General features: G+C 43.0%; 2 protein-coding genes, 1 long non-coding RNA gene and 4 other non-coding genes across 7 annotated transcripts in view; 5 read left to right on the top strand and 2 right to left on the bottom strand.

The window, feature by feature from the left end:
- Positions 1–5,113, bottom strand: part of commd2 (COMM domain containing 2) — a 10,440-nt gene extending 5,327 nt beyond the window's left edge. Inside the window, exons 1-2 of the mRNA XM_061737432.1 lie at positions 4,960–5,113; positions 1,213–1,290 (exon numbers count right to left, since the gene is read on the bottom strand). Coding sequence (XP_061593416.1) covers positions 1,213–1,290; positions 4,960–5,026 — 145 coding nt within the window. The 5' untranslated portion in view covers positions 5,027–5,113. The remainder of the gene's footprint in view (positions 1–1,212; positions 1,291–4,959) is intronic.
- A 5,789-nt stretch (positions 5,114–10,902) lies between these two features.
- On the top strand, positions 10,903–10,974 carry trnaq-uug (transfer RNA glutamine (anticodon UUG)). Its single transcript has one exon. It is a non-coding gene; the product is annotated as a tRNA-Gln (tRNA).
- Positions 10,975–11,908: 934 nt separating this feature from the next.
- Positions 11,909–11,990, top strand: trnas-aga (transfer RNA serine (anticodon AGA)). Its single transcript has one exon. It is a non-coding gene; the product is annotated as a tRNA-Ser (tRNA).
- Positions 11,991–12,246: 256 nt separating this feature from the next.
- trnav-aac (transfer RNA valine (anticodon AAC)) lies at positions 12,247–12,319 on the top strand. Its single transcript has one exon. It is a non-coding gene; the product is annotated as a tRNA-Val (tRNA).
- A 677-nt stretch (positions 12,320–12,996) lies between these two features.
- trnam-cau (transfer RNA methionine (anticodon CAU)) lies at positions 12,997–13,068 on the top strand. The gene has a single exon. It is a non-coding gene; the product is annotated as a tRNA-Met (tRNA).
- A 1,049-nt stretch (positions 13,069–14,117) lies between these two features.
- Positions 14,118–16,577, bottom strand: LOC133457994 (neurofilament heavy polypeptide-like). Its single transcript, XM_061737428.1, has one exon. The coding sequence runs from the start codon at positions 16,575–16,577 to the stop codon at positions 14,157–14,159; it is 2,421 nt and encodes an 806-aa protein (XP_061593412.1). The 3' UTR covers positions 14,118–14,156.
- A 2,929-nt stretch (positions 16,578–19,506) lies between these two features.
- On the top strand, positions 19,507–21,918 carry LOC133457915 (uncharacterized). Its single transcript, XR_009783910.1, has 3 exons — positions 19,507–19,640; positions 21,589–21,682; positions 21,792–21,918. It is a non-coding gene; the product is annotated as an uncharacterized LOC133457915 (long non-coding RNA).
- The last annotated feature ends 5,476 nt before the right edge of the window (positions 21,919–27,394 follow it).

Raw genomic sequence — 27,394 nt, 5'->3', positions numbered from 1 at the left:
GATGGATGGATGGATGGATTGATGGGTGGATGGATGAGTGGGTGGATGGATGGATGGATGGATGGATTGATGGGTGGATGGGTGAGTGGGTGGATGGATGGATGGATGGATTGATGGATGGATGGATGGATGAGTGGGTGGATGGGTGAGTGGGTGGATGGATGGATGGATGGATTGATGGGTGGATGGATGAGTGGGTGGATGGATGGATGGATGGATGGATTGATGGGTGGATGGATGAGTGGGTGGATGGGTGAGTGGGTGGATGGATGGATGGATGGATTGATGGGTGGATGGATGAGTGGGTGGATGGATGAGTGGGTGGATGGATGGATGGATGGATGGATGGATGGATGGATGGGTGGATGGATGGATGGATGGGTGGATGGATGGATGGATGGGTGGATGGATGGATGGATGGGTGGATGGATGGATGAGTGGGTGGATGGATGGATGGATGAGGTTGTTTTTATTCACCTGACATGATTGCGTTAATCATTCTGTAACAATCAACTATATAATTGTCAACAGATGCAAACTGAGGAGAAAAAGTCGTATTTGAAAGTATTGATCCACATTGATGAATCAGAGTCAGCCCCTTTAAATCAGGATAAAAACATTACTGTTTACTCAAGCGTACTCCTAAATTAAACTTACCTGCTGGACTCTACTGCCCTTATTTTTAACAGCTTGTGCTTTTTATTATTTTACTTCTTTTCTTATTCAATCTTATTTGTTATTTATTGTCTAATTATGTCTCGCCGCTTTTAATGTCAACGCAAAGCACTTTGAATTACCTTGTGTTGAATTGTGCTATATAAATACATTTGCCTTGCCTTCATGAACCGCTCTCCTGATTTGTGTCTATCGACAGTTGTTTTCCCGACATTTGACCCTTCAAAGGATTAAACGGGTATAGAAAATTGAAGGAGGGATGGAAATACAAAGATCCTGGATCCAGCCGACCTGGACTTGTGTTGCACCAGTGCAGGTTTCTCTATAATGGTGCAACAGAAATACAGTTCATTGGAAGTTTCAGCTGAAAGTCACAGCTGAACAAATGTACAGACTAAGACCCCGATCCAGGTCCATCCCACACTGACACGGGACATTTCTGCAACCCTCCAGAGACGCTACACCCTGAAGGGTGGAACCAGAACCTCCAGCTGGAGCCACTGGAACGAGTCAGAGACACGAGTCAGAGACACTTACTGGCGGCTCCCTCGTAGATCTTTGGGCTGCTTCCTCGCCGCAGGAACTCCAGCGCGATGCGGCCAAACTCCCCAACCACTGAGGAGGGAAACAAGTCTTATAATGAAACAAAGACAAATAGGTGCTTTCCCACAAACACCAGGAGGCAAAACACCAAACAGAATCAAATAGGTCTGTGTTGAAAAAAATCGATTTTCCAATTCTAAATCGATTCTCATATTAATTCCTAAAAATTGATTCATATGCCTAAAAATCGATTTAAATTTTTTTTTTTTTCATCATTACATTACAACTTTTGGTATTTTTTTTTGTTTATGCCCAAAAAAAGGAATGTTTTGTTAGACACAAGAATAACTACTGCCACGTTTTTGCCTTTAAATGTTTAAAGGTATGAAAACATTAAAGTTTTCAGTTAGAATTGCATAAATTGTCTATATTTCATTACTTTATATACTGGGGTTACATTTGCATAAAATGCTAAAAACCAAATTCTCAAAAATTTAAAACCGAAATAGGCCGAAAATTTTAAACGGGATGTGGGAAAAAATAAAAGCGATTTCATCGTCTCTGTTTCCTCCCTGGATCTGTTTGGTAATTCTGACCCACAATGTTTCTGTTTCAGTTCTATCAGCATTCTGGGAGCTGATTGGTCCTTACAGCATCATTAGCTGCAATACTTGCTGTTGAATCTCAATATAATACTAGTATTAATATGTTGCAGAACTACAGTCATATAATTCATGCAACAGTTTTAATAACACTAACCCAAATCAATATCGGAATCGAATCGAGTCAAATCTTTATAATCGATTCTGAATCGAATCGATTCTTGACATTTGAATCAATCCCCAGTCCAAGAAATAAAGAAACAAATGCAAATGAGTCTGCAGTTGACGAGCTGGAACCATGAAAATACATTAAACTCAATTATGAAGAAGGTGGTTCACCTGAAAACTACTAGTTAGCATGGCTGGTTCCTGAGACAACTACGCTTAGTTTGTGCAACTAATCAGGTTAAGTGTCAAGAAGCCAGCGGCGTGACGGGATCCAGAGAGCAGACTTTTACACCCGGAGTTTCTCAGAAGTAAAGAAGAACCGGTTCTCCAGACTACTACAAACTGGACCTCCTAAAATCTCATCTGCACCTAATGTCATCACAGGATTGTGGAGAAATCTGTGTGCCGGGGAGACTTTACACAGAAGTAAACCACGCATTCAGGGGATTTCAAACTGTTGCCTTTCAGTTTTGTTTTCATGTTACACAGAATGACAACTTTTTGTCTTTATTCATTATGTCATTTGGCTTGTAAATCACTGACTCTTGTGGAGTTTGTTGTTTTTCTGGACAATTAAAGACTAGTAATGTGGAGAATTGTTTCAGGAGATCAGACCAGGAGAGCAAACGTCACCTCCCCACACTCATCCTCCCCGTGGTCTCCAATACTCCCACTTAGACGACTTATTTGTGAAAAACATCCGGAGTTAAACATTTGGGTCGTATTAAATCTCGTTTCTATGTTTTTGTCACCGTCATACGATTAAAAACATGAAACCAGATCAATCTTTCTGCGCGAGAAGATGAAAACAGTAGCTGCGTCGGAAATTCCATACTTCCACCCCAATGAGTAGCAAAAACAGTATGTGAGATTTTTTAGTGCTGTCCGAAACATCAGTACGTACACAAAAGTATGCGCTATCCATACATACATTTGCTCTGTTTAATTATATTTATTGGTTATTTTTTTAGGATATACTTTTTTACCGAGCAGAAACTTCCCACAATGCAATGCAGCGGTGTTTGGTTGCTAAGTGATACGTATATGTCATAAGTATAATATTAAAGTATAATGATATTATTATATAATATTAATATTCGTATATAATAATATTATATAATGTCATCTTGTTTGGGCCAGGATAAACGGGAAAGAGCAGAGCGGTACCATAACTGAAAAACACTTTGGTAAAAGTTAAAGTCACACATAAGAAAATTACTTGAGTAAAAGTCTTAAAGTAGGTGACATCAAAGTATCAAAAGTAAAAGTACAAGTATTTTATAGTACACATGAAAAGAAGCAACACAACCAAAAATTATCCTTCCCTTGTTTTTTTTATTTTACTTTCAGGTGAATTAAATGTGGTATAGAATACAACACCAAAAATAAACTGTCTTTCTTGCAAAATATAATTCTTTGATTATTTTAATTTGTCACGAGCAACGAGGTGGCAAATGTCAAAGTAACGAAGTAAAAGTATATTTTTTAACTTTTAAATGTAGTGAAGTAAAAGTAAAAGTCCTGATTAAAAAAAAAAACAAAAAAACGCAAGTAAAGTACAAATCCTCAAAAAAACTACTCAAGTAGTGTAACGAAGTACATCTACTTCGTTACTATACACCTCTGCCCACCAACGACAGGAAGTGCTGCGTGGCTCTGAATAGTACGTCCGAATTAATAGTCCTGGGGCCAGAGCCCAAAATTTCACTTGTCAGTACCACTCAAGGTGACCAAACTTGCTTATAATCTTTTGAAAAGATCCATGTCTGAAGATGATATTCTGGTATGATAACCTTCCTGAGTGGCAGCTGGATCATAGTAATCAGCTCATGAAGTTCAGAAAATTACATTTTAGATGCTGCTGCATATCCTGGTTTAGACTCATGTACAGGATATCTGTCAATGTTTCACTATATTGTCTTAGGTATCATTTTAAAGGGGACATTTAAAAGCATTCATTCAAGCTAAGACGTGATAAATTTCCTGAATCCTTATGGTCCTGTGAGTATTCCAATTTTTGTATTTTGTGTCTCTGTTGTTCCTAGATGACACAGGGATAAAAAAATACTATATCATTCAGTATGTCTAAACAGTATATACCGGTACTCAAAAAGTATGTCCCCCCAAATTTCTGAAAAACATGAATTGTCCCCCCCAATAAAAATACCCTAAATTATTCAAAATTGACCAAATGTATTTTCAGACTTAAAGGTTGAATATGTAGAATATTTATTAAAAATATATTTAAAAAAAAAAATACATCCACGGTGCGTTTTGAGGTGTACAGAATGAAAGTATTGCTACTCCATAATTTTTTTTTCAACGTTCTGTGTTTATTGTGCTCTTAGCAATGGGTCCTTTTTACCACTGTTTACCACCATAACTGTGTTAAAACATGATCAGTTAGTTTAAACAACTTGTTTAGGTCTCCATATTTCATCCATATATCAATTGATCGTGCATAAAGTAGTCCCATAGGATAAAAGGAAGATGGTGAGAAGAATTTGAAATGAGTAGACACTACATGCCCAAAACCCTTAAAATTATGATTTATGAATATAACAGTTAAGTAAGCAGTGACACACACTGTTGGCTGTTTAGGACAAATAAACAAGAAAGGTAACCACAATAAATGATTCCCTGTGCAGTATTTTTTGGCGAGCCTTTACCAATTTATGGCATGGTATGAGTTGCATATGGGCAAAAAATTTAAAATTTAAATCACGTTGGTGTCCCCCCCAATCCTGACATCGGATCTGCACCCCTGTGCATACTACTGATATTTACTCAAAAGTGTGCCTTAACTTAAGGTATACTAAAAGTATACTTAAGGCCCTTAAGTATACTTTTGGAGTATATACTGTTTAGTCTGGCCTTTGGGACGCACCGACAGTGTGCTTGACGCTGCTCACGTGACTGGCGGTCAGCTGACCGTCTCCCTGACAACCACCTCCCGCCCCCCCTCACTCACCGGAGGGCTCCACCTCGGGCAGGAACGACAGGTGTTCCTTGTGGTCTTCGGACAGAACCAGCAGCATCCTGAGAACCCGAGTCCGGACCGGTCCGGACCTGCGATGCTGCGGACGGACGGACGGCCACCCGGAAGTAACGCCGGGCCCCGCCCCTCCCCCTTCTCCTCCTCCGGCGGCTGACAAACCACTCAACGTGACGTCACCGCCCCCTGCTGGCGCGGAGAGGGAACTGGGCCCGAGCCCGATCTATTTTTAAAGAGCAGATTGCAGGTTGGAGACCCCTGTGAATCAATGTGTAGGAAAATAATGTAGGAACTGAATTTTCATTGAAATACGCATAAATATATACTACAGTGACCTCCGGAGTTGTTTTTGTGAGAGTATTTTACTTCTGCATCTGAAAAAGCTGAACCGGAAGTGACGTAGCACCAGGGAGCGCGGTGAATTCAACAATAGGAAAAATAATGGATCTTAATGTTAGTTGTGACACTGAAGAGGTTGTGAATGTGTATTCACACCAATATGACGGGCCACAGCCTTATAATTACGAACCTGTTAGGGCCCCCACGTTCTTTTGATTGACAGCTGAAACTCGCTTTTTAAAAGGCTGATTTATGGGTCCACGTTACACCAACGCAGCCCTACGGCGTAGGTTACGCGGCGACGCACCGAACGCTGCGTGCGCCGCGTAACCTACACCGTAGGCTACGCCGTTGATTTTACGCGGAACCATAAATCAGCCTTTATTCACCACTTTATTCACCGTGCGCTCCTGAAAGAAACTCCGAAAATAACTCCTAAAAGATGGGTGAGTACTTGTAATCTGTCTACGTTTGTACAGAAATCAAGCTTATTATCTTCTCTTTTTTCTGATTAAATGCATCCGAAATAGCCGGGTATTTTTAAAACCGAATATTTCCCCCCCTTCGTTTATAAAATAATTTGTATCCACATTACATCATTGTTAAAAAAAACAACCTTCCACACATAACCGAAGATCGGCGTTTTCGACCACATTCATAAGCATTCCAAACCTGTAGATCAGGGGTGCTCACACTTTTTCAAACTGAGAGCTACTTATGACATGACCGAGTCAAAATGATCTACCGCCCACTAAAAATTCAAAACACTTTATAAATATATTGAGAATGATTTTTATATGTTCAGTATATGCTGGTGTACCTTGCATTACTGCATCAACGCGTGTGTCAGAGAAAGGTCAGGTCATTGTGAGGACTGATGATACAGGGTTATTCCTGGCTCTAATTGAGGCAGAGGTGGTCATGCGCACACGCGTGTGGGTAAACCGTGCCTTCAACTGGCTCAAGCAAACACTTTTTACAAGATATTTTGTATTTTGGGAGTTCTAATATGATTAAAAATGTATTTATTTATTCTTTATTTCATTCATTGATAAAATAAAACAATTTAATATAAACACAACCTAAATTCTGAATGAAAGGGAGCAGAAAGAAGAATAATCTTATTTAATCTGCTCCTTTTTCCCCAAGAAATCAATTTACGAAGAACGTAAATTATATGAAAGTTATATGTAAAAAATATGACAATTATGATGTTAAAGCATTATTTTATTAGCATAAGAATATAAATACAAATATAAGAACTCAATCTTACCAAAAATAAAAAGTAAAAAAAAAACTGCCAATGGAACAAGAGAAAATTTTCACTGAGTGAAAATGGTTTTCTAGAACGAGTTACTTTTTAGGTGACTGTCTTATTTTAAACGTAATAATTTTATTTGGACTAGAAATAAAACATTTTGACTGGATATAAGACAAGTAGTCTTGGTAGGACTTTGAGTTTTTTTTGCGGTTTCAGACATTTACTGACAAATCTCGCAACCAGACAGAGAACATTTCAGCCTCCTATCTTTCCATCTATAGAAGCTCCTCATGCTCCTTGTAGTCCAAGACCTCCTGGTCTGGTCTGGTCTCGTCCATGGATGGTCCTGGTCCTGGTCTGGTCTGGTCTGGTCTGGTCCATCGATGGCCTCCTTACAACAGACATCCAAGTGCCTCTGCTTCAGTCTGCTGCACAGAGGAGTCTTCACCTCAAACAAAACAATTCATGCATTAAAGGAGCTGTATGCAAGAGCAATAATAAAACAAATCATAAAATGACCCCGATATGTCAACAGACATTTAAAAATCATGTTCATTTCAAATACTTATGTCACTGACAACAGCACTCAAGCCAGGATATTCCAGTTTAAAAAGAGGAGTTGCAGCCCTCAACTGATGTTTATGTTGTCATTTTTTGTTTTGGCCCGAAGCTCCACCCTCCACCTATCTCCCAATCACCAAGTCAGTATTGTTTCTGAAGCTCCACCCTCCACCTATCTCCCAATCACCAAGTCAGTATTGTTTCTGAAGCTCCACCCTCCACCTATCTCCCAATCACCAAGTCAGTATTGTTTCTGAAGCTCCACCCTCCACCTATCTCCCAATCACCAAGTCAGTATTGTTTCGGCATCCGGGTTGCCAGCTCGGCTCTAATTATCGCAGCCATGGCAGCCTACGTTCCTGCTGCATTCTGCAGCCTACCTGGCAACCTCTGGTCGGGGAGGAGGGGGAGGGTACACGCCGCTCAACAATATTTTGAAAGTGACTGCAGTACCAGTTTTGGCCATTTCTTACAGACGGCTCCTTTAAGTATTTTTGTATTTATTTTGATACAGACATAAATAGTGATAGTCCTGCTCCATGGGGGTCACAGTGCTTTTGGCATAAATAATAGACCAAACCTTCCTCAGTTTGCCTGAGCAGGTAAATTGGTTCAGCCACCCACTGGCAAACCCACTGGCTCTGTGTTTTTGAGAAGATATGTAAAGATGAATAAAAAGTGATGTTTAAATCACGTACAAGTTGGCTTCGCGTTGATATGCTCCTAATGATTTGGAAACTGACTAAAGGCTGATTTATTTACGATTAGGGTAGGGTACGCGGCGATGCACACCGTACGGTGCGCGTCGCCGCGTACCCTACGCCTTAGGCTTTGCGTCGATTTAACGCAGAACCATAATTCAGGCTTAACGTTCCCCTCACCTCTCCAGCTCGTCCCGTCCTGCACTCTGGCCCTCGCTATCACCTTTCATGCATATTTGTGCACTACTTTCAGCCCTGACAAAATTGCCGCATCTCGTCGGTAACATGATTTATTACTTTTTAACTGCCTGTAACGTTAATTGTCTGCACTTTCACCTGCACTTCTCGTCGCGAGGTCGCTTTTTAAAGTACTGTATCGCATATAACACGAATAAACAAGACATGCTCGGATGCAAAAGAAACAATATTTACCTGTTTGAACAGCCAGGGAAAACCAGGACGCCAATTTTTAATACAACAAATAGCGGAAAAACACGGAAAATAATTCAGGAGATTTCGTCTTCTTCTTCTGCTCTGTCGTTGAAACAGCGCCCCCACAGCAGCGCAACGCTGTAACTGCAGTTAAAATAACATCCATCCAGTCCAACACCTGCCAGAAAATTCACGACGAATTTTTCATGACGACGTTTGAATGCCATGCAATCTACCCACAATGCCTTTGCGATCGACCAGCCGATCGCGATCGACGTAATGGGCACCCCTGCTGTAGATCATCTGTTCTTCCGGCCTTCGGGCCTCCGCCGTAGGGTACGGCGTTTGGTGCGCGTCGCCGCGTACCCCACGGCGTAGGCTCTGCGTCGCTGTAACATAGTAAACGGTGGTCAAGGGCAGAGACCATTTATTTAATAAATAGCTTGGAGAACAGATGGTGGATCATCTGTAGTTCTGTAATAAACAAAGGTTGCACGTTAGACGTCAGACTCAGAGCAGACTTGTTGTTGTTTTGGAGCATAATGTGACATTCGAAAACGCTAAACTCCAGTTGTCTCTGTCTAGACGCATCTACATAAACAGATTTTCAAAAATCTTCACTTTGCCCAGAGTTTTTTTAAACATTCGTTTGTTTGCGTTTTCATGTGGATGACAGGTCCAAACGTAGGAAAATATCTTGGGTTTAGCAGATACCCGGCTACGTGTGTACGGGGTCTGGGCAGTCAGATGGGGCAGAGCTGTGGAGACGTCTCCCGGCTGCTGCATCATATGACGCGGTGTTCTTAGGAGCTTTGCTCAGCCACTTTTTCCTCTGAATACGTGCCCTTATGTCTTGTAAAACATATTAAATCCTACATTAACTTCTCACATAGTCATTTTCACATAAGGTCAGGTCAGGTATATTTTTTGAAAAAACCCTAACCTGCAATATGCTCTTTAACTTTATTTAGCACAAAGAATGTGTAGATCAGGCAAGGTGAAAAAGGTATAAAATTAGGAAAAAATTACAGCAACAATAGTGAAGATAACAGATTCATACAAGAAACAAAAACAAACAAAACAAACAAAAAGCACAAGGACAGCAAGGTACAATAAAATCATAGGAGGATCAAGGACTGAGTTATGGATGAGTGCCGTTTCTTGGCAACCCTATTCATATTATCAATCTTTTTAATAGATTTAGTTGTAGTTGGTAAAAATATGTAAAAAATATAGGAGATTAAGGAGGGAGTATTTCCACCCCACTTACAAGTGTGAATATGATATTTACCCAAAATAATGACCAGTTTGATAATGTTTGAATATTTAGGATCCAAGTTATCCATATAATAAATAACATCATTGTAAGTAAAAACAGGAAATTCATCAATGTTTAAAGATAACCAATTATGAATATCAGAGCAAAAGGACTTTGTAAAAGAGTAATTGAAAAAAAGATGTTCAGTGGTCTCGGTCTCAGAAGAACAAAATATGCAAGGATAGACTTCCAATTTAAACTTTCTGTGTAACAAATCATTAACAGGATATATAGCTGATGCTATTTTAAAGTTGGTTTTCTTTGACTTTTCCAAGTTTTCCAAGTTTTCCAAGTTCCAAGTTTTCCAAGTTCCAAGTTTCAAGTTCCAAGTTCCAAGTTTTCCAACTTCCAAGTTCCAGGTTTTCCAAGTTCCAAGTTTTCCAACTCCAAGTTTTCCAAGTTCCAAGTTCTCCAGGTTTCAAGTTCCAAATTTTCCAAGTTCCAAGTTTCAAGTTTTCCAACTTCCAAGTTTTCCAACTTCAAAGTTTTCCAAGTTCAAAGTTTTCCAAGTTCAAAGTTTTCCAAGTTCCAACTTCCAAGTTTTCCAACTTCCAAGTTTTGCAACTTCCAAGTTTTCCAACTTCCAAGTTCCAAGTTTTCCAAGTTCAGAAATGAATTTCGTAGCAGTTCCAAAACTGACCAAAAGCCAGTCATTCTCCATTCACCTACACTTTAAAATGTCCAACTTTACAGGAAAAAAGAAACATATTAATTGCCTGCTTTAAAACAAGGGAAAAATTGTTTTTTCTCAATCGTTTGTTTTCACACCCATGACACCTATGTGGTGGATGATTTTTTTAGTTTACCACAACAGAGATTTTTTACAGGATTTTTTTACAGGATTTTTCACTAGCTCCACCACCAGACCCCAGCAGCATCACCACCAGAACCCAGGAGCTTCCATCACCACACCCCAGGAGCTTCCACCACCAGACCCCAGGAGCTTCCATCACCAGACCCCAGGAGCTTCCACCAGACCCCAGCAGCATCACCACCACACCTCAGGAGCTTCCACCACCAAACCCCAACAACAACTCAACAACCTCAACAACCCGGCTCACCTGGAGCCACCCAAAGACCCGGCTCACCGTCCGAACCCGGGGACCCCCTTTTAAGCCCCCCCACCGACCGGCCACTGGAGTGAAAGAGCCAGCCCTTGGGCCTGGAGGACCAGGGCCCTGGTACCATAAACACCCAGACGCTCCTAGCACCATGGACAGCACTCTGTCAGATGCTCAGGCGCATATTGCTTTTCACTCATGTTCTGGTTTCAGGACCACAATAAAACCACAATAAAAGCTGAACAGGGTTCCATGGTGTAATGGTTAGCACTCTGGACTTTGACTCCAGTAATCTGAGTTCAAATCTCAGTGGAACCTGTCAGTTTTCCACACAACCAGGTACAAAGATATCAAGGTTTTACCCACATGATGTTGTAGTATCAATCCATGAGGCTCCACCTCAAAAAACAACACGGGGAAATGGAAACATGGTCACCATTAGACCTGCTTTAGGGGGCTGGAGTTACCCTAAAATGTCCATAAGAACCCTTAAATATGTGATGAATGTATCTAATATCATGAGTATGTTCTTGAATGATTTTTAAGCAGTTTATACAGTCGTTTTCAGCTAGTGATGCTAATGATGGTCACTGATCAATACGAAGGATCATTTCCAACAGTTGTTTCCCTTCACAGTTCCAAACAAATCTGATCAATTTTAAGAGATAATCAGAAAGAAATCAGTCTTAGAAGAAATCTGCTTCATTCATATCTGAGAGAAATGAGCTGGGTCACATGATGTCATTTAAACTGGTTAGTTAGTTGACAGAGTTGTAGGATTTTTGACAGTGTCAGAAGATTTGAAAGGAGTGACGCCGTCCCCCAAAGTCACGGACTGTGTGGCGGAGTCACATCCTGGTTACACAGCAGAGTGGCGCAGCGGAAGCGTGCTGGGCCCATAACCCAGAGGTCGATGGGTTGAAACCATCCTCTGCTACTTAAGAGATCCTCTCATACATGAGATGTGAGAGATTAACTGAAATCTATCCAGAGCTTTTTGCAAACAAGAAAGTGGATGTATGATCTATGAACATACTGCACTGACTGTTGATGAAAATGCATTTAATCAAAATGAGGATGAAAATATGTCTCAACCTAATAAAGTAAAACCAACCATTTTAAAATAAAGACTCTAAATTGTCTTGTTCTGAAGACTCACTCACTCACACACACACACACACACACACACACACACACACACACACACACACACACACACACACACACACACACACACACACACAGCTGACAGGTTGTTGTGGCCGAGTGGTTAAGGCGATGGACTAGAAATCCATTGGGGATTCCCTGCGCAGGTTCGAATCCTGCCAACAACGAGTAATGTTTGAATGTGCAAGACGACTGCCTAATTTGCAGTTATTGATCATATCCAGTACTGTCTTTCAAAAGTAATCAGTTGGCTTCCCTTGTGGTACATTTTGTATTTTCTACCCAGCATGGTAATACCCATGGATGATTTTTAATTTTACCGCACCAGGACAACTTATATGAAATCACACATTTATTTCTAACATGAATGATTTGAAGATAGGATTTTTTTTTCGTTACGCCCGCCATTTTCAAAGCATGCAAGTTTCCGTAGTGTAGTGGTTATCACGTTCGCCTAACATGCGAAAGGTCCCCTGTTCGAAACTGGGCGGAAACATGTATTACTGCGATAATATTATTTGGACTTGGAAAACCCCTCTAATCCTCTTCTTGGTGCTCGGCACAGGAAGGTCGACCATCTCTTTCTCGCATTGGGTCTTATGCAGAAATGAATTTCGTTGCAGTTCCACAACTGATTAAAAGCCAGTCATTCCCCATTTACCTAATCTTTAAAATGTCCAACTTTACAGGAAAAAAAGAAACATATTACAGAGATTTTTTACAGGATCTTTTCGTCATGCCCGCCGTTTTCAAAACATGTCAGTCACTAGCTCCACCACCAAACCCCAGCAGCATTAACACCAGACCCCACTAGCTCCACCACCAGACCCCAGGAGCTTCCAACACCAGACCCCACTAGCTCCACCACCAGACCCCACTAGCTGCACCACCAGACCCCAGGAGCTTCCACCACCAGACCCCACTAGCTGCACCACCTGACCCCAGGAGCTTCCACCACCAGACCCCACTAGCTGCACCACCAGACCCCAGCAGCATCACCACCACACCTCAGGTGCTTCCACCACCAGACCCCAACAACAACTCAACAACCTCAACAACCCGGCTCACCTGGAGCCACCTAGAGACCCGGCTCACCGTCCGAACCAGGGGACCCGCTTTTACCCCCTACCCCCCTCCCCCCCACTGTGTGGCGGAGTCACATCCTGGTTATACAGCAGAGTGGCGCAGCGGAAGCGTGCTGGGCCCATAACCCAGAGGTCGATGGATCGAAACCATCCTCTGCTACTTAAGAGATCCTCTCATACATGAGATGTGAGAGATTAACTGAAATCTATCCAGAGCTTTTTGGAAACAAGAAAGTGGATGTATGATCTATGAACATACTGCACTGACTGTTGATGAAAATGCATTTAATCAAAATGAGGATGAAAATGTCTCAACCTAATAAAGTAAAACCAACCATTTTAAAATAAACACTCTAAATAGTGAGGGAAATTAAGTCAGGTTTTTAGGAGAATCGTTCACTTTTTGAGACAAGCACCAAATTTTGCATGAACATTGCCTAGTACCTGCTTATGCAGAAAAGCCCGTTAGCCACCTGAAAATCCAAGATGGCGGCCATTTGTCAAGATGGCTGTCTTATGAAAGCTAAAACAGTTGTCAGTGTAGAACTTGAATTGCTGAACATATTTTATTTTATTTTTATTTATTTATTTTTTGTTTGATTTTTTCACTCTTTATTTCCTGTTTCATGTTGCATATTCTCAGCAGTTTATACATAGCAAAGTCATCATTATCCTAACATCGCAGACTGGAAGAGTGAGATACCACAGTTCACCTGGAGAAGCTGCATTAAGGTGCACAACAAGCAAAATTCAAGTCTTTCATACGGATGTATTTGTAAATATAATATAGACATTTCTATTTCCTTAAATATTATGTTTGATGTTCAGTGTCTGTTACAATCTTTAGCTTGGCATTGTTATGACATCTTTACCCTCGAAGGCGTTGCAGGCACAACAGGACCCTGCTGTCCAAATCAGGATTCAGTTTAAATGCACTTGTTATCATTAAGGGCAGTTGTCACATTCAGATAAAGACTTTAGAGCATTCTGCATTCACTACAGTCATACATCTTAAGCTTCAGGGATACATAATGGCCATACTTAGGGAGCAGGGGATTATTTGCAGCAGAAATCAATATTGCTTACATACTGTTACCTGCTTTGCTTTGGACATTAAATTGTCCTTCTAGTACATATCTTTTCTTCTGCTCTCCACCTTCTTATGCCTTTGCCTGACCTTTCTGTCATAGTTCATAGTTCTTTGGCATCTCCTCGTCTCTGCGATAACTGAAACACAGCACTTAAGTCTTACTTTTTGGGCTTCTCATCCTTGCTCTCCTTTGACTCAGCGTCAGAGGATTTCTCAACTTTTTCCTCCTTCACCTCTTTACTTTCATCTTTACTTGTTTCCTTTTTGTCCTCTGTCTTTTCTTCTTTCTTGCTGTCAGTCTTCTCGGGTTCTGCTTTGGGCACAGGCTTTTCCTCTGGTTTCTTCTCCTCTTTCTTGCTCTCTGTCTTCTCTGGCTCTACTTTAGATGCAGGTTTTTCTTCTGGCTTCTTCTCTTCTTGCTTACTCTCTGTCTTCTCCGGCTCTACTTTAGGGACAGGTTTCTCCTCGGGCTTCTTCTCCTCAGTCTTGCTCTCGGGTTCGGATTTAGATGCTGCCTTTGCTTCAGGTTCAGCCTTCTCTTGTTTAGGAGCAGGAGTCTTCTCCTCCTTAGCAGGGGGGGCACTCTCTTTAGGCTCAGACTTCGGGGCGGGTTTGTCCTCAGAGGGCTTGCTAGGAGTGGCAGGTTTCAAAACGTCCTCCTTTTCTGATTTTTCATCTACTTTACTATCTTCCTTTGTGTCGGGTTTGTCTGCCTTCTCCGGCTCTTTCTCCTTGGGTTCCTGCTTCTTCTCTGCAGGCTGCTCTTTCTCCTTTTCTTCCTTGACGGGCTGTGGCTTCTCCTCTTTTTTCTCCTCTTTTACGGTGTCTTTGGGAGGAATGGGCTTGGTTTCTTTTTCTGGAGACTTTGGCTCAGGGCTCTTGGGAGGAGCTTTAGATTCAGGTGATTTAGTAGGTGGGGACTTTGACTCATCTCCTGTGGGAGATTTAGCAGGTGATTTAGGCATTGGGGATTTGTCTGCTGGTGATTTGGATTCTGGAGATTTTTGTGGCGATTTAGATTCTGGTGATTTGACAGCAGGAGATTTGGGCTGAGGGGGTTTTGGAGGAGTGGATGAATCATTTTCTTCATCTTCTCCCTCTTCTCCTTTCTCCTCCTGCTCTTCCTCCTTAGCCTCTTCCTCCTTAGCCTCTTCCTCCTTAGCCTCTTCTTCTTCTTCTTCTTCATCCTTCTCTTCCTCTACCTCTTCTTCCTCCTTGTCTTCTCCTTCCTCCTTGTCTTCTTCTTCCTCACCTTGTTCCTCCTCCTCTTTGGTTTCCTCAGCTTCCTCTTCTTCCTCTTCTTTGTTTTCTTCCTCTTCCTCCTCATCTGCTTCCTCTGTCAGCTCTGTCACTTGTGTCTCATCGGTCTGTTCCTCCACGATTACTGTATCAGAGATTTCTTCGGCTTTGACTTTGACATGTCCGGAGATTCTGCTCTGCAGGAAGGATAATGGGGGGCCACCTGACAAAAAGCGATTTTCCTCTCCCTCCAGTAACTTTCTGTAAGCAGCAATCTCAATATCCAGGGCCATCTTCATATTCAGCAGCTCCTGATAGTCTCTCAGTTGGCTGGCCATCTCCCATTTGGTGGATTTCAGCTCATTGTCAAGCTGGTTGATGGTTTCCTGTAGTGAGTTAAGGTCATCCTGGTGCCTATCTTCACTCTCCATTCGCTGCCTCTCTAGTGAGTCCTTGGTTCCTCGAAGAGTCTCCAGCTCAATGGTGCGGCTCTGGAGCTGACGCCGGTGTTCTGCAATCTCCTCCTGGCTCCCACGGATTGCATCCTGGTTCGTCTTAGCAGTTTCGGATAGACGCTCCATACGCACATGGAACCATTCCTCTGCGTGGGTCGTGTTCTTTGTGGCGTGACTGTCCAGCTGCGAGCGAATCTCTCGCAGTGCGCCGGTGACATCGGCTTTGACCATGTCTCTCATGTCGAAATTCACCTGTGCGCCCTGGATCTGCGCCATGAGCTCTGCCACCTCTTCCTCGTGGTTTCTCTTGAGAAAATCGGATTCCTCCTCCAGGGCACGGAACTTCTTGTCCAGCTCGAGACGCGCCAGCTGGCTGTCCTCCATGTACTTTTTCATGGCCCGAGCGGCAGCCTCCAACTCTTCCCGGTTTCTCGTCTCATCCTCCAGCCTGCCGCGCAAGTGCTGGATGTCTTCTTCCAGGTGTTCGTGCTCGACGAGCGTACGGGCTTTGTCCCCCGTCAGCTGCTGCAGGACGCCCCTCAGGTCGCTCAACTCACGCTCATAGTGCTCTCCGACGGCCGTGCGGCCGGCCTGGCTCTGCTGCAGCGCCGCAGCCTCCGCCTCCAGGTTGCGGTTGTGCATCTCCAGGTTGCGCACCTTGTCGATGTAACCGGCGAAGCGGTCGTTCAGAGCCTGCAGGACTTCTTTCTCGCTCCTCCGCGTCATGTTGCCGTTGAAAGCGTCCAGGCTGTCGATGGAGACAGAGGGCTGGCTGTAGGCGAGGCGGCGGCGCTGGGAGTGGAAGCCGCTGGAGGAGACGGATGCGGGCCGAGTCTTGCGGTACGAGCTCGGGCCCGTGAAGTGGTGGTCAACGGTGTAACTCATCTTGGCTGGAGCCGGAAGACAAGTGACTGCAGAAGGAGGGAGAGCGCCCAGCTTTTATAGGAGGGAGGGAAACTCTCTAGTCAGCACAAGGACGCACTCGTTTTAAAGAGACATTTTTTTTTCCTCTTCTGAAAAGTACTGCCTGCGCAGGAATAGTTGCATTCACTCTGGGCGTCGAGATGATCCAAGGTGTACATGAGATACAATTATTGATACGTCAAATATAAATAACATGAAGTATAGGCCTACATGTTTTCAAAAACACCTGAGCAAAGCACATATGCTTTGAAAGATTATAATGATGTGAATAATTTTAGGTTTCCGAAAACTGATTATGATTCACTGCAAAACCACTGGGATGACTTCGAAAAAAAAATATTTAGACATATTTTGCACAAGCTATGGATCCTTATGCAGTGTGAGTGTTGGGAGTATTCTGCTGATGCCGTCTGTAGCTTCATTGCGGCAGTGTGAGTTTGCAGATCATTTCTCCAGGGATCACCTCAACTACTGGGCCATTTTCAATTCCCACTTTTACTACACACAGCTTACCCACAAATAGACACATGCATATATACACAAGAAAGGTTTGGTTCGCCCAGTTATTTTAAAAGAGGAACTTTCCATCTACTGTTTTCTCTGTTTTGATGCTGAATAGGAATTAGATTGACATTTAGGATGCAGGCAAAACCTGGGAGACCCACCCCCATCATAGAAATGAAAATACATTAAAAGAAAACAGCTGCAGTATTAACAGCAACTTTAAGGTGCATATGTAGATCAGGGTGTGACTTGTGCTACAATGATACAGCATTAACGGAAGAAACTGTCTCTGCTGATGTAAAGGGATGTCTGCTCAAAAAAGAGATTCTGCTCTGAAGAGCATGTACAGCACCTATTGATTACTCAAACTCAGGGTGAGTGAGTTTACTCTGCATGCCTTAGAGTACAGGGAATTTGTGTATACAACATTCCCTTGAAATACATGCTGAAGAACGGAAAAATCAGCATAAACTTATTTCTCTTTATCAGCCATTCTTCATTGCTATAAGATTTCATCCACTAAACAAGTTATTTTAATTACGTTTTAACAAATAAACACACCAGATTACACTGCATCTCACCATATTTCACACATCCAGGGGGGTGAAGGATATAAAGGATCAAAATAGCACATAACACATTCGCTCCTTCTCTGACCTGAATGTTTTATTAATGAGGATAATACAGAATAGATAAAACGTGTCAACTGTGATTGTATGTTCACTGCCCCTTAGTGCCCTTTTAAAAGAGTATAGTTGTGTTATTTAAAATAGATATGTAGAAAATGCTTAAGACCTTCACTTATGAGCAGGTCATTTACCACAGTATCAGTCTTTGAGACCATGACAGTACAAGTGTTGACGTTCTTTTGTGCATTTACGTGCTGTGAGACACAAGCATGAATACAGTTTTGAACATTTGGAATGAGAGGAAGGGGACTATTTTCAACAATCCTGACCTTGACAGGTTGGATGGAAAGACAGCAGCTGAGTGAGAGAGGTGAAGAACTGGGAAACAATAACGATCGATGCAGAAGAAAATGTCACAAAATAGTAACACCTGTCCCAGGAGGGTTATGTCTTGTGTATGCATAACCTTGCATCCGCATGGTGCAGGGAGTGTTTGCTGTATAGCGGTGGCTGCCAGGAGACTCCCTGGTTCCCATGGTGGTTTTATTTAAGCTGTGTAGTTATTTGAGACAATAAGAGCTAGGAGGCTGCAGTGAATACACACCAGAAAGACTGCACATATTAGAAAACAGGATGATGAATTGTTGAAGAGATGACAATAAAGGCACAGGGATGTGGGAGGAAAGTGGAACTGAATGCAAGAAGTGAGAGTCACCTTGGGGGAGAGACATGTCGAAAAATGGCTGTCCTGGCAGTGGATGACTCAGCTATAATACAATTAAGGCCTTGGACTGTGTTTACTTCTTTTAAATATAGATGTGTGTGTATGTGTTTGTGTGTGTCCGTTTGTGTGTGTCCATATGTATGCATGAGATTTCAGTAGCATATGACAAAGGCTGGTGATATTCTTTAGTGATGGAAAACCATCTGTGAGAAAGTGAGCAACCCCTCCCCTTCTCACCATCACCGGACATTTTTGTAATGTGTGTGGCAGAGTGGAGGATTGGGCGTGGTCTGCGGGGGAGCAGCACACAGGTGTGCCTGGTTCTGCTGATTGTGGTACACCTGTGTCCAATCAACCTCTCCACCCTGCCTGGGTTTATAAACTGCAGCTGTATACCAGAAAGGGGGCTGCTGAATGGAGGAAGCTTGTTGCGAGGCTATGCCCCATTGTGTCTTTTTCCAGAATACAGATTTTGCCTTCCGCCTGTATGTCTGTTTTTTACACAAAATAAAAAGCCTTATTTTTTGGCATTCTACGCTCTGCAAGGTTCTTTTTACGCCTCATCACCCAGGTCCAGTTTTGCCTTGTCCCCTTGTACGTGGGGAGGCCGCTCTGGTTCCTCACACCATCCTATTGGAAAGAAAAAAAACCCAGAATACACCAAGCCGGTATTAATGTCTGTATATTTAAAAGTTTCCGGCCAAAGGCAGATAGTCTAAACTCTTAATAGTTTTAGGGCTCTTACAAATCCAGTTACTGAAGTTTCTAGAAAAGCATCTAAACTTGATTCTCCTCCAGCACCACCTGCTGGACAGTTAACAGACTGCAGGTGCTATTTGCGGTGCTGTCCACAGGGGGCAGCAGAGCCCCACTGTTGTCGACGCAGAGCCCACGCCGTAGCCTACGGCGTAAGTTACGCGGCGACGCGCACTCTACCTTGCGCGTCGCCGCGTACCCAACGGCGTAGGCTCTGCGCCGGTGCAACGCGGAACCATAAATCAGCCTTAATGTTTACTTCCCGTGTGGTTGTCGGCTCATATTGGATAAACGAGGGAAAGTCAAAGAAGCGGCAACGAAACAACGATGTAAAGTTTTAAGATGTGTCAACCTTCCTCTTTATTGGACTGCTGGACACAAGAAAACAGCGAGTTGGCAAATAAATGTGAGGTAGGTGACGTTAGCCCAACATTTCGGTGTCTGACCAGCTACTTTATTCTTTTTCTTTGCGTCGACTTTAACTATATACTCTTAATGTGTTTATAATAGCGGTTTCTAGGAGTTTGTGAGGTTATCTTACAGTAGCTGCCAATAGCTTTAACGTAAGCTTTTTAAACGCGTCACACATATTTATTAAAAACCTTGCATGAAGTAATTGCTAATTAAGATCTGAGAGCATCAATGTTACGTGTGTGTGTGTGTGTGTGTGTGGGCGTGGGCGTGGGCGTGTGCGTGTGCATGTGCGTGTGTGTGTTCAAATCTAGTCATATTTCTTTTTTTTTTTTTTTTTCTTCTTTTTTTTTTTTTAACCTTGTCTGCACACATATTATTGATTGATACCATGACGGTAGAAACCAAAAGTGTATATATGTGCATTATTACTATATGTAATATATACATATATATACGCACACATATGCGTACACATACATAAATATACACATACAAACCCAGTGTTTTTTTTTTTTTGTTTTTTTTTTGGGGGGGGGGGGAGGGGGTGGGGGGGGGGGTGACGACATCCACTGCCAATCCAGGAAGCAGGAACACACTGAGACACACGTCAAGCACTGGAAATCTGCAACAAAAAACCACAAACAAAGCACGAAACCGGCACGGAGCCAACCAAAACATGAACAGCAATCGACCCAAATCTTGAGATCTGATCGCAATCTGAGCTAAGCTATCGCTACCGCTACCTAAACCCAAAAACTAGAGAGCCAGCATGCAGGTGAACAAGCCAGTGTGTATGTCTATGTGTGTGTGTGTGTATGTATATGATCATGCGTGTGTGTGTGTGTGTGTGTGTGTGTGTGTGTGTGTGCATGTGACTAAATGACTATATGTGTGTATGTGTGTGTGTGTGTGTGTGTGTGTGTGTGTGTGTGTGTGTGTGTGTGTGTGTGTGTGTAATAAACCAAACAAAGCTCCACCTGAAGTGTATCTATAGTGGGGGAGGGGGGGGAGCGACCCCGCCACCCGCGAGACCAGAGGCCGACAAGGAAGAGCCCGGAACCCAGGCCACCGGCAAACCCCACAGAGGGGAGAAGTAGGAGGGAGGCAACCCACCGCCTGCGAGGCCCCCCCCCCCACCCGGCGGCGGCCGCGCAGGCCCGACAACGGAGGGCCCCAGACCCAGGCATCCCATTCATTCATCCATTCACCTATCCGATACCTATACTAATAATAATATAATATACTATACATAATAATAATAATAATAATAATAATAATAACCATCTTTGTATAATATAATATTGATAAATTATTAAGTTTTTGATGTCCTGCCAATGGAGGCTCAAATCCTCCATGGCAGGACCCTTCCATACCGCATTCTCACCGACACAGACATACAATCACGCACCGTTTCCCCCTCCCCGGGGGGGTCCAGCACCGCCAGAAGGCACCCCAGGCTGCACGGCGGGCCCCGCCAGGCCCGGGTAACCCGACCCACCCGTCCGAGGCCCAGGCCGGTGAGGGAACGCGGGTGATGTGGGACCCCCTCCCGCCCCTTGTGTTGAGTGCATGTGATTAATGCCATAAAAACAGGGAGGAGGGAGGGCCAAGTATCGATTGACACCGACCCCCCCCCCCTCCCGAACTACGTGTCCTTGTCAAGTGTATTTATAAAGTGTTGAATGTGCAGTGTCTAGTTTGCTGTTAAAACCGTGAGGCGGGGAGTGCCGGGCCACGCGGGACAGTGCCCCCCACGACCCGGACCCCTAGTCATATTTCTTTGACGTGTTAAGACAAAGGTACCGGTACCTTGTGTACTTTTAAATTTATAGTGGAGGAGAAATGCAAGATATAATTTAAGGTTAATACATAAGCAAAATATTATCTGAATGTAGGAAACAGTACTGCAGTCTTTTCATGTTTTCATTTTAATATTAATAATCAGGAAGAAGGTCTAAATGCTTTGAGCCAAGACCACAACCAGACCAGCGTGAGATGGTGTTCCTCTGAGTTCCACAAGCTTTTAAGAAAAATCCAAGGTCCTCCATTCATATTATTGTACAAAGACATTATTTCTAAGCTCATTACTTATACTTCTCCATAATTGTGTTTATTTTCCCTTTTTTGTCCCATACCCGTTGTCTCCAGGCATCCCTCCTCATGCAGATCATCCATCAGCTGGAGCTTTCGGTGGTGTACAATGTTTGCATCTGCTTTATCTCTCAGGCTCGGTTCACTGAGGCTGAGCTTCTCCTCACGAAAGCCACAAAGAGAGGTAGGACTCTCTCTGAACATATTTAAATGATCTCTTTATCCAAATGCATGTGTTTTGGCATAACAAATTCTATGATCTCAATACAAATGAAATATGGCTTCCAGTTTTCAAGATGGTGGGCCAATTTTGACTAATTTTATCTGTTTTCTGTTGCAATTCGATCAGAAAGGAAGTTTCTAAATTTTAACCGGATTAAAATCTAAAAAAAATAAACATGTTTTTTAAAAAATGTTTATGATGATCGCCGATCTACAAGCTCATAATGCGATGTGACACGTTGTGAGCTTGTAGATCTGCTGTTTTCACTATTTTGGGTCCCGCGCAATCTTCAAATTTATCTTTTGTGTCAGGGTCAAAAAAGTTTGAGAACCACTGAAAGTGCTTACAGTGTCACAGTCTGGCCTGGGTGTGGATGTGTCTAGTTCTGCTCCCTGCCTGTAAAGTGTGAACACCTGCATACAATCACTGGCAATCATGCCAGCAGTATTTAAACCCCAGTCTCACGCCAGTCTTTGCCAGATTGCCTTGTTTGTGTACTCCCATTCAGTTGCCACAGTAAAACATACCATGGACAAAATCAGATATACTATTAAATACCTGAATCCAGATCAGGTCCCTGTCATAACTGCAGACCAACCAATCTATGCACTTGCAAAACAAGTGCAGTGGCAATGGCATGGGGTCCGTTTCACAAAGCAGGTTTAGTGAAAACTCTGAGTCTGTTAACCCTGAAATGAGGGAAACTCTGAGTTTTCCGTTTCACAAAGGGAGGTAACTCAAACCAGAGAAAGAGGAGTAACTCTAGCCTGTTTCACAAAGAGAGGTAACTTAAGCTCTCGGTCAGTTACTGTAGTAACAGACGCTCTGAACCTAACCTGGTCGGGACCAGGTTTATATCGTGAAACCTGGAGTTTCTCTGCGTCTCCGCCTCTTTCAGAGCCGCACGCACATTTGATTTCCTCATTCATTCAGTCAGCAGGCGAGTTTTGGCGAAGTTCTGCCGTCTGTCATTAAAAACAGAGTCAGTATATATATTAGAAGTCCATTGTCACGAACATGGCATGTCCTTTTGATGAAGTCCCAATTGATGAAGGTGCAGAATTAATGCGCAGAGAATTAAATATTCGTCGGGAGATGGTTATCAGACCGCGTAATACATGTACATTATACATAGTCTCATTACAGGGAAAGCAATATATTTGAATCCTTTATTTGTTATAATTTTGATGATTGAATTGTTTAATGATTTCATAATATATTCTAATTTTTTTAGATTTTTTATTTGGGGTTTTCATAAACTGTGAGCCATAGGCTAATCATCAAAATTATAACAAATAAAGGCTTGAAATATCTCACTTTGCATGTAGTGGGAAATAATATTTGTTTCACCTTAAGTTGAATTTACTACGAATGAAGTTTTGCAATATGTTCACATTTTCCGACCTCCACCTGTATATTATTACATGAATAAATAAGAGCATAATATGTGTCTGTATTGGTTGAATACGAAACGCAACTTTTAATTCCCAATTACGGAACAATTCCGTATTTCAAGGGATGGGTGGCAAGCCTACATAAACCTGTCCAAGCCATAAAAGGAGTTCCACAGGATTGCAGGTGAATGATGTAGAGATCTGTTACAGTAAATTAATTTTATATTACTCTTTTTTCGAAAAACTGTTCAAAATGTTCAAATTCGCCGTATGCGCGCATTAAAATCTCTAATTCCATTCGGGTGAAAAAGGACACGGCGTGAAGTATGTGGATCCGTGGATCTTCAGATGCAAACTAACGGTAATGTTTCCTCAAAGAGATTTTGTAAATTGAAATGTTAAATAAAGTTAAAAAAAAAAAAAAGAAAAAGTATGTCGCTCTTTTGTTGTCGCCGGTTGCCATGGTGAATCCTTGTATCAGCGCTCTACTGATGCTGGCTTTTGGTAGTTGTGGCGCACGCGCTGAACTCCAGGTGAAACTACTTAGAGTGGAGTAAATTAGCTCAAATCCGCTGTTCTGGAACCGAAAAATCTGAGTTTCCGATCTCAGAGTAGATCAACTAAGAGTTCAGGATTAGACTCAGAGTTTGTTGAACCTGCTTTGTGAAACGGACCCCTGAACTGTATGGCAAAGATCAACTTGTTATGTTTGGGGGTCTCCACATAGAGATGGCTGCCTTGAGATCTCTTGGTACCCTGCTCCAGGACAGTGGGTGGATAGGAGCTCTTGTAGAGGTGGGCGTGGCTTCTTCTGGAACAGCAGGGTCCTTTCTTTCTGCTTCACATGTGAAAAGAACACGCCAAGCTGAAATTTAAAATTTAAAATTGTATTACTTGCGTATAAAGCCCAAAACGGCTTAGCTCTGCATTATTTGCAAGACCTGATAGTGCCTTATGTTCCTGGCAGAGCTCTCCGTTCTCGGAGTGCAGGTTTACTCGTAGTTCCTAGAGTATCCAAATGTAGATTTGGAGGACGGGCATTCTGCTATCAGGCACCATTACTATGGAACCAACTTCCAATCTGGGTTAAGGAGGCTGACACCACCTTCACCTTTAAAACTAAACTTAAAGCCTTTCTGTTTAGTAAAGCCTATAGTTAGTGTTTAGTAAACCTCTAGCTGGTGTTGGTATATCTCTAGGTAGTGTAAACTCTAGTGTGTTAGAGTCAGTAGTCATAGTTGCAGCTATAGAACAAAACTATAATAGTTAGTCTCAAATATAGCTTCGTGGTAGATATGCTGCTATAGGCCTATGCTGCAGGGGGCACCGACATGATCCACTGGGCGATGCCTCTCACCCTTCTTCTCCTCTCCTCTTCCCTTCCTCTCTTCTCCATTTCCATTTTTATTTATTATAAGTATCTCATAGCTATCATTTTTGTCCATCGTTCCTGTAGTTTCTTATGCTGGCCCTCCTTTTTTCTCTTTTGTGAATGTTTGCAGGCCGGAGCTTTGGGAGCTGCATGCTGGCCTGCAATTGTGATGATTAGAAAAAATGTGATACAGAAATGGGGGGGGGGGGACTATAATTTGATGCCAAAACAATCAAAATCTAATTATATAATCACAATCCAGGTCAAACACCATATAAACTGTCTTTTGCCTGCAGCCATTTTGGAAAATGGCAGCCATATTGTTGTTTTATTTGCATGGCTAATGGGGGAGGGGGTGGGGGGTCCCAAGATTATAGTCTCATGTCAGAATACTCGAAATGGGATTTTCCAATTACATTCCAGGTATAAAAAACATATAAAAACGGCTTTTGTGGCAGCCATTTTGGAAAACGGCAGCCATATTGTTTTTTTTGCATGGCTAACGGGCTTTTTTGAAGAAGTAGACCTAGAACATACTTTGTGCAAAATTTGGCGCTTGTCTCACAAAGTGAACGATTGTTTCACTAATGGGCCTGGCTAAAATTGTCTTGTTCTGAAGATTCACACACACACACACGCACGCACGCACGCACGCACGCACGCACGGACGCACGCACGCACGCACGCACGCACGGACGCACACACGCACGCACGGACGCACACACGCACGCACGCACGCACGCACGCACGCACGCACGCACGCATGTCCAACTTTACAGGAAAAAAAGAAACATATTAGAGAGATTTTTTACAGGATTTTTCTCGTCATGCCCGCCTTTTTCAAAACATGTCAGCAGCCCAGCAGCATCACCACCAGACCCCAGGAGCTTCCACCACTAGACCCCAGGAGCTTCCACCACCAGACCTCAGGAGCTTCCACCACCAGACGCCACTAGCTCCACCACCAGACGACAGCAGCATCACCACCAGACCCCAGCAGCATCACCACCAGACCCCAGGAGCTTCACCACCAGACCTCAGGAGCTTCCACCACCAAACACCACTAGCTCCACCACCAGACGACAGCAGCATCAGCACCAGACAGTGTTGTGCAAGTTCATACCTCTCGTGAACTAGTTCAAAGTTCAGTTCACATAGTTTAAAAATGAACAGTTCAAGTTCAAAGTTCACCATTTTCATTTTGAACTAGTTCAAGTTCAGTTCATTTCAATATTTTTAGCTGAGAAGAACAAATGAAACGCCACCCTATCCTAAACTGTTCATTGTATACAATCATGTATTGTCCTAGTGGAATATCATGCTATTTAGCGTATGCATGTTCATACTCTGCAAAAGCCACAATTATAGTGTCATGTCTTGCAATCAATTATACAAGACCTTACATTCTATCACACAAAATTGATTAAGTTATTGCTTATAGCACAAAGGATGTGGACAAAGGATCATTTTTGTTTTGCTTTATTCAACTGTTGCAACAATATTGTTCCTCTAGAAAAAGAATGAATTTAAGACATTCCAACAACATAAAAAAAGTTTGACTCACCAGAATGTTGTTTTTACTCTTTAGCAACTAAAACAACCCCTGTAGAACTAGAGTAGGTGTTCATCTGTAATGGGAATGTGAACACTTCCCCAAAACAAACATAAAATACATGTGCTCTTATTTTTCTATGAAGGCTGCAGGCAGTGTGAGTTGGCTAATTTGGGGCTGTGGGCAAGGGCTCTTCTTGGCCTTTCCTGAAGACTTTTTTTGATGTTCAAGGACTTGGAGATACTTTCTAACACTAGATGGATGCTTTAACTCCACATGACGTCTCAAATTTGAACTGGATGAGGTCGACGTGCGCACTTGTTTTTTCAGCGCAGGTGGACATAATTGGCATAGAAAGCTGAGGTTTTTACCGTCGGACTCTGTGGGAGACAATTTGTAAAATTCCCGCAGATAATCATAAGTGGACGCATCATCTGACGGGCTCGCTGATGCTGCGTCCGCAACGTCTGTCTCTTAGCTTTTCATTGTAAAGACTGCGCCGGGCTCGGACCGCCGTTGTCATGCGAGCTGGTGCCCGCTGTATTGCTGGTGTGTGCGCTGGTGTGTGCGCACATCATGCGCTGTAATACAGCGCACACACAGGATTATTCGTAATAATTGGACCTAAACAGTGAAGCTGCAACTCACATAATCTTGCCAGTTTAAATTCCAGTTCATGATATACAGAATGAACAAGTTCACGTTCGAGTTCTTTATTTGAAAATGTGATGCGTTCAGTTCAACGTTCTCACAGAAATGAACGTGTTCAATGAACGCGTTCATTTCAACGCGTTCATGCACAACACTGGCACCAGACCCCAGCAGCATCACCACCAGACCCCAGGAGCTTCCACCACCAGACCCCAGGAGCTTCCCACACAAGAACCCAGCAGCATCAGCACCAGACCCCAGCAGCATCACCACCAGAACCCAGGAGCTTCCACCGCCAGACCCCACTAGCTCCACCACCTGACCCCAGCAGCATCACCACCACACCTCAGGAGCTTCCACCACCAGACCCCAACAACAACTCAACAACCTCAACAACCCGGCTCACCTGGAGCCACCCAGAGACCCGGCTCACCGTCCGAACCAGGGGACCCGCTTTTAAGCCCCCTA

The sequence above is a fragment of the Cololabis saira genome, chromosome 13 (genome assembly GCF_033807715.1).
Source record: "Cololabis saira isolate AMF1-May2022 chromosome 13, fColSai1.1, whole genome shotgun sequence".
Lineage (NCBI taxonomy): Eukaryota > Metazoa > Chordata > Actinopteri > Beloniformes > Belonidae > Cololabis > Cololabis saira.
The sequence above is the reverse complement of the archived record's forward strand: the minus strand, read 5'-3'. Positions and strand labels throughout refer to the sequence as shown.

Bases quoted from the DNA above. Each gene is read 5' to 3' on its own strand.
- LOC133457994 (XM_061737428.1), bottom strand. From the start codon at position 16,577: ATGAGTTACACCGTTGACCACCACTTCACGGGCCCGAGCTCGTACCGC.